The sequence below is a fragment of the Ochlerotatus camptorhynchus genome, unplaced genomic scaffold (assembly GCF_037179485.1).
Source record: "Ochlerotatus camptorhynchus isolate MF236.1 unplaced genomic scaffold, CSIRO-AGI_Acam_v1.1 ptg000265l, whole genome shotgun sequence".
NCBI lineage: Eukaryota > Metazoa > Arthropoda > Insecta > Diptera > Culicidae > Ochlerotatus > Ochlerotatus camptorhynchus.
The window spans coordinates 1,407,510-1,414,694 of record NW_027040755.1 but is presented as its reverse complement, the minus strand read 5'-3'; the positions used below and the strand labels follow the sequence as shown (position 1 = coordinate 1,414,694).

General features: G+C 38.8%; 1 protein-coding gene across 1 annotated transcript; it reads left to right on the top strand.

The window, feature by feature from the left end:
- The first annotated feature begins 453 nt into the window (after positions 1–453).
- On the top strand, positions 454–4,252 carry Abp1 (Actin binding protein 1). The gene is made up of 4 exons (XM_065227057.1): positions 454–1,041; positions 1,171–1,363; positions 3,006–3,169; positions 3,227–4,252. The coding sequence occupies exons 1-4, from the start codon at positions 787–789 to the stop codon at positions 3,806–3,808; spliced, it is 1,194 nt and encodes a 397-aa protein (XP_065083129.1). The 5' UTR covers positions 454–786; the 3' UTR covers positions 3,809–4,252.
- The last annotated feature ends 2,933 nt before the right edge of the window (positions 4,253–7,185 follow it).

Genomic DNA, 7,185 nt, shown 5'->3' with positions numbered 1-7,185 from the left:
TAATTATCTATAAATCATGAAGGCGACTCAAATTTCATCAAATGAGAAGCCATCGATAGCTGGAATTGAAACGTTCATTTTGAAAAATCTCAGCTGAGGATCTAGATAACTTGCTCTTGCAATTCAAAGAAACATACATGCACCATTCTCACTTTATTGCAACATAAATAAATCCGCCAACATTTATGAATGGGTGAGTGGGCATTTTTCTACTCTCTGGCAAACTCTCTCTTTCTCAAACCAGGGCGAGAGCCATCAGTGTTTGTATACTTTTTGACACATGCACCCAAGTGATCGGCAATACGCTACTTTGGCTCATTCACAGAAAACAGTTCGAGAGTGAGCATAGCAAGTGCACGGAGCACATCACAGCCCACACAGCGCCTACTACCACTACTACAGAGTGAAACGGAAGAGCATATTTTTTATGAACGGTCTTCGGCTGCATGGTGAGAACGTTTACCCAGTGTCTCGTTTAACCACATTCCACCAGTATTCGGTAGAGCAGAGGAAAAAGTCTCTCACCTCACCGTGTCGCATAACTTCTAGAGTGGTGGTCGAGAAAAAAACAGTGCTTACTTCGATGTCCGAAAAAAGATAAATATTTGATGTACAGAAAATTCGCTTTTTAGGTGTAACATAAGCCTTTCATTCAATGTGATGTTGAGTGCAATTTTAGCATTTATTTGATGACGAATGGTGTGCAATACGGTGCGTAGGAGTGATTTATAAAAAATCGACAAAAAAGAAATTCGCCAAGCGCAGCGGAAGGGAAGTGCGTAAGACATGTCAATAGATTTGGAGAAAAATCGAGAATCCATCGTGAAGGCCTGGACGACGGTGGTTGACACGAAAAGCTCCACCAACTGGGCCCTCTTCTCGTACGAAGGACATACCAATGTGCTCAAATTGCAGGAAACCGGGGAGGATGGTCTTTCCGAACTGGCCGCCGAGTTTAACTCGGGGAAAATTCAATACGGGTTCGTACGGGTTGACAGCAAAGAGACTGGAATTGCAAAGTTCGTGTTCATCCATTGGCAGGTAGATATTTAATCATATCTTATCTATGTGTCGTAACCTGGTGGAATAGTTGTTGGTCCAACTTATTTTACCGCTGCTTTGTAAAGATAAGATAGCGATCAAGAAATGTACGTTCGATATGCGTTTCAGGGAGAGGGAGCACCTACAGCTCGCAAAGGAACCTGTACCAAACATGTCCGAGACGTGACCAACCTGATACATGGAGCGCACATCACGATCAACGCAACCACCGAAGATGATGTCGAAGAAGCGTTGATACTGGAAAAGCTGCAGAAAGTAATCGTCAATGATTTCAAGGTCAAAGATTACTCACAAGCCAACGGTAGGTGTTCCACCATGATCGAGTCATTTTCTCTGTTTTAATTAAATTTAATTGTCCCGAAACGTAGTAGTGCAGAATCGAAAACGCCGCCAATAGAGATTCACAAGTAGGCGGTGAAAGGCGAGAATGGGGAACAAGTGGGTCATAATGGATAGACAATGAAAAATAACAGTTTGTTCATTAGTCACATCAGCACGGAGCTGTTACAGAAATGCATGGTGAAAGGAACGGATGATGATGTAGAAAGCAGATTGGGGGGTTTTCTTTGTTTTTGAATGAATCAGCAGAGAATGGCAATAGATTTCGATAAATAATCAATTTTAATGTTTTTGGACCGTTTCGAGCGGTGCTGTGTGGATGCTCTCATTTGAATTTGGATTTTCCTGAAACTGATAGGAAATAATCCATAATAATAACCAAACATAAAAAAGTAGCTGGCGACATTACAGCAAGTGCTTTATATCGAATCAAACGAACAATTCAATTTATCAAGTCACGTTTCAGACGTTCAGGCAAACAAAAAATGAATGTATTAAGGCACACCTAGATTGCAACTTTTTCTGGCTACTTTTTTGTTATTCCAATTCACGGTTGAGGCACGTTTGTTAAGCACTTAGATATATTTCTTCGATAGTGGTCAGACTGTTTTTGTGGCCATTGCCTGAAAGTGAAACTGGTTGAACATTTGCAGGCCAATCGATGTGTGCCTGTTTATATTCCATTTTAACTTGATAGAAATAATAGCATCCATAAAAGAGGGAATGAGCCGAAATTTCTCGAAAAAAAAAATCCTAAGCAAATTCAGTAAAGACATTGGGTTTGGACCAAATTTTGCATCATTTTCGTTTCAGAACAACTTTCATTGTTGTTATAAAATGACCTTTTTTGCAGCTTATTCCACCTACAACAATTCATGATAAATTCAGAAATAATGTTGTTAGGACTAACAAATAAATTCCTGTAGAAAACATTATAGAGGGACTCCGGAGAAATTCCTTATGAAATTTGGAGTAATCTCCCGGGGGAAATTCCGTTACTACTGGCCTTTTTTCTTCAGGCAGAATCGATGGAAGAAATGCGCGTTTATTTGTGGATAATAACTTGGATTAAAAGAGATCTACTAAGCCTCAGATAATATCCCATGTAACATTGCAAGTTTTATCTTGGTTTTAAAGCATGCTACAAGTCTAATTCATAGTCTACAGAACCCTCATAAAACCCTAATTGTTACTCGGGATAGGAACATACGCATCCGGAACTTGGGGAACATGGGGAAAAAAAGTCGAGCATCGACCAATGCTTACCACTAATCGTCGTAAACAACTTTCCAGGCAAGCCTCGCGTTTTGACGTTGACCAAGCTGTGGAATTCGGTCGGATCTGGTAACGAAGGAATGTGTTCGTTGCTGAAAACTAAAAAAAAACTATCATACACAATTGTGTGGTTTCTATTCGGCGAACTAACTATTCCATCATGCGCATTTCATGAATTTTACTCAAACAAACTCCATGTATGTGCTTTATATTTAAGTTTGTTACCTCGATATGAGTGGCTATTTTCTTGTTCGATCGTTGTTTGTTAAATCACTAATCCGACTAGTATTTTCGAGTGCATAACCTCTATTTGCTTTGATCTACCGTAGATGTCCAGAAGCCGGTGGGCACAAACTACAGCCGAGTCATTCCAACAAAGGAGATCAATCCTGCCGAGCGTGATGAGTTTTGGCGGAAGGAAGAAGAGGAGGAGAAACATCGACTGCAACTGGAATACGACCGAAAGCTGCAGGAAACAGTGAAACTGGAAGAGGTGAGTACCATCTACAGCTTTGCTTTGGACAAACTTCAAAGGCATTCTTTTTTTCAGGAACGGCGTCGTCGTGAAGAACGCGAGTTCGAAAAACGGGAAGCGGCTCTGGAAGCGCCCCAGAGTCCCGATAAGAGCTACGCACGGCAAGCTTCGGACAGTTCAAAGACGGAACGAGACCGTGAGATCAAGCAGATTGTGGAAGCCAGCGGAAAGGTCAGCTCGGCTAAGGCACGCTTCCTGTATAGTGCATTAAGTCCAATACACATTCAACAAACGGTAGCTCCGGAGCTGATTATGTCACCGGATTCATCGAACGAAGAGACAAGCTTGATCAATGAACTGAAGGCTGAAGTGGAAGCTGAACAGAACGGACAGAATGGTGCAACAACGACGACTGAGCCGTTGGCACAGGCACAGGAGTTCTTCGATCCAAATGCCACCATCGATTTGTCGGATGAGGATAACATGATCAAAGCGAGGGCTTTGTACGACTACCAAGCGGCGGACGAATCTGAGATCAGTTTTGATCCCGGTGATACTATTACTCACATTGATCAGATCGACGAAGGCTGGTGGCAAGGATTGGCACCGGACGGTAGCTATGGGTTGTTCCCAGCCAACTACGTGGAATTGCTCTAAATGGCCGACAAGGATTTGAATCTTTCAAACAAGTCACCACACACATCCCGCTGAGCAGAGACAGCAAGCACACGCTTTGTCATGTGTAATAGAGTAGGATAGACGACACCGACCTCTAAGTTGTATTTTATTCATTGTCATTTACAATCGTAAACCATAACGCATAGAATCGTATTATTGTACCCTGTTTTCCCTCTAAACAAATTTAGAGGAACCCATTAATCATCACAATATGCAGCGACGAATCTGATTCGTATGCAAGCATTATGAATAAAGACAATTTATCATTACATCGTCATGTTTTACACACGATAGGAAAAAAAAACTCAAATTTAACTGTTGTTATTAGATAAACTTTAAAATTCTACTACCCCGCAAGAATTAATAAAGTAACCTTTTTCTCTTATGCGACACGAGAATTAGTAACGAGCAAATAAACTTGCATCTATTGTTATTTGATTCAATTGGAAAGAATATCTCCATAGTAGTAAAAATTTAGCTAATATGTATTGAGGTCATCTGGGAGTCAAAAATATTATTTAGAATCATTTTTGAAATTCTCTGAGGGTGCAATTTTATTTCCTTCAAAATTTGTCTGGATCCTGGATTCCGGAGATGAACAAGCCATAGGCTAAAAATCTCCTTAATAAACAAATGGATCCTGGATTGAAATCTCAAGGTCGGAAGATATCATGTTTTTGGGATTTCAAATGCAACCCTATCGATGGTTATTCCCTCCACATTTATTGCAGCCAACCCGTCTTCAACTAGCTGATCCCGGGACGCAATTCACATCCCCTCATAGAAGCCCTTAAGCCACACGGTCGTTGAATTTGACTCGTAGTTGAGTTCCATTTACCAAAATTCACAAATACGTACGTCACTCGTACACTTAGTGAATTTTCAACTCAAATATCCCAAGTAACAATTCTGCAATCATTTGGCATCCACTCTGATTTATGATGGTTTTTAAATTGCAATGAATAATCCATTTAGTTTAAATACAGCATTTCACAGTGTAAAACGTTCCTGCTTAGTAGTTCAGCTTTTCGCTGTTTTAAAAACCTTTTACAGTCTGGCGAGAAGTCAAAAACTGTCTTGTTTAAAAATTTAATTTAAAGTAGTTTCCAATCCCACCATAAAACTGTTCTATGTATCAATCATAAACTTCATTAGCAATTTTTTATTAATGTCTTGATACAATACTCTATAAACCTGTTCTATCATTATCAAAGCAATCATAAAACCATTAAGTTTTAAATGAGAGTAAAAGGCATAAATTGTTACCATTTAGGCTTTTAAAATTGTCTCATAACATCTCCTCTGTTTACAAATTGAACTTTAAGGATGGATCCTCATAGTGGATAAAACCCAAATTTATGACAAGGATATCTCGAAGGATAAACGAAGTTGGAGGAAAAATTCAAGCGATGCTAACGACCGAAGGGAAGTCGATTTCAGTAAAATTTAGTTCTTTAGAAGAACCAGCACGTCCGGCGGAACGGGTACCATCAACGCCTGAGCATCTGGTGAAGAAGAGTGAAGTGAGTGTGGCCCTCAAATTCATAAAACATTGTCAAAACAGCCTGAAAACAGACCAGCCTTTTCCAGACCTTGCGAATAGATGAAAATCGGAATAAATTGCGTCAGTTAGCGGACACTAGTTGGTTTCCGATCCATAGCTGCGATTTTATTCGGTGAAAGGGTCATCACTTGGAAAAAAAATCATTCCATCGTACATTCCTGCATCGTTTGATGGTGCACTTCCAGAACCATCCGGAAGAAGGGGATCTTTTCGGGAATGATCGAGGTTACAGCTGTGCGAAATGCGAAATGTTGTGAACACTTTCTTAGTAACTGCTTCCAAGCCATCGGGAGAGAATTGCCTGGAAGAACGCTGAATCGCAACTATTGGAAGATAAACAAACTTTGACGTTTAACATTTTGTAGGCAACATTGCCAGCATAAATCTGAACGGGTTAGGATCAAGCAAAATAGCTTTAGATAAATACAATTCAGTCTACAAGTTAGCTACAATAGCCATTTCAAAACCTTATGAATTTGTAAGGAATTTCTTGAAAGCAAAATAAGTTTTTTCACAAATGGCACATGAAAATCAACGTTTATGCCTCCGCCATATTACAATTATTTTGTTTGTTTTTAACAATCTTCGATTTTCAATCAATATTTGCTTGGATATAACTTTATTTTAGTTAATTTAGCAATGAAAAAATATTTAGAATGCAAAAATCATGAGAAACAAAAATCTTGGCCCAGATAAATGATCGATCTGAAGAATATATATTTTTCTTAATGTAAAATAATTAGTAAAATCGATGTTTTCCGTGGGCGGACACAAATTTTTCGATGTTTTCACGTACATTACACATTACATTTTATATGGCACCCAAAACTAGAACTATTTTAATTGTCTTGATAAGATCGGATGGTATTTATGAATCCTTTTTTATCTTGATTGTTGTTTTTTCTAATGAACTTAGCAAGCAGCTAGGGTAAATGGCTCGGATAATGGTTTAATTGTTGCCAAATAACTTTTATTGTAGCTTAAATACGGTTTTGAAATGGATTTCAATGGGCCGTATGAATAAAAAGAGTTTACTTTACTTTCCCGTGCTTTTCTTACGGGAAAAGTAAAGTAAACGCTTTTATTAATACGACTTAATGCGTTTATTGTACAACCATTTTGCAGTAAATCAATCTTGAAGAGCTTCGAAAATATACCATTCAGAACCTTCTCCAGGGTGGGCCAACTAGACAGATTCTAGCATTAATGAGGTTTTGGTGGATGCATCAATGGCAAAGCAGTCTTGACCAGGGTTTCATGAATGTTGTTTTATAGTAGCTTTGTAGAATTTTATAAAACTTAAAATGTTACTTGGGATGAGTAAATGTCACTCAAATGTGATCATATGAGTGACATTTATTCATGTTTGTGGTCATAAAAGGTTACTGTCACATTCTCCTGGTCATATTGAAGGTTACTGTTTTCGGCAAAGTTAGACAGAGCACTATGGTCTAGAAATTAAAATTTCGTTACAAAATCAAATAAGTTGGCCATTTGGCATTTTACTACTGTACTCAATCAATCTTGATCGGTTTTCGAAATCAATTCTGGTGTCATTCTGAGTTTAAGTGTTCTTGTTTTTTTTTTTAAACATGGTGATGCTTACCAGTTTTGTGAAGGGTAAGTATTCTTTGTTTAACATGTTTATGTTTTGAAAAATTGGTAATGCTGTTATCGATTTCATTGTTTTTCTTGCAAAAATTATTATTATTATTGTTACATGCTCCACTTAAAAGCAGGGCTGTGGAGTCTAGAACTGTGCGCCGCCGTGCCACGCCAGCACCGCTGGCAC

What these genes read in the sequence shown, in the direction of transcription:
- Abp1 (XM_065227057.1), top strand. Translation starts at nt 787, where the DNA reads ATGTCAATAGATTTGGAGAAAAATCGAGAATCCATCGTGAAGGCCTGG. An exon ending in TCGTGTTCATCCATTGGCAG is followed by an intron (nt 1,042 to 1,170) that starts GTAGATATTTAA and finishes TATGCGTTTCAG; the next exon opens with GGAGAGGGAGCACCTACAGC. An exon ending in AAACAGTGAAACTGGAAGAG is followed by an intron (nt 3,170 to 3,226) that starts GTGAGTACCATC and finishes TCTTTTTTTCAG; the next exon opens with GAACGGCGTCGTCGTGAAGA.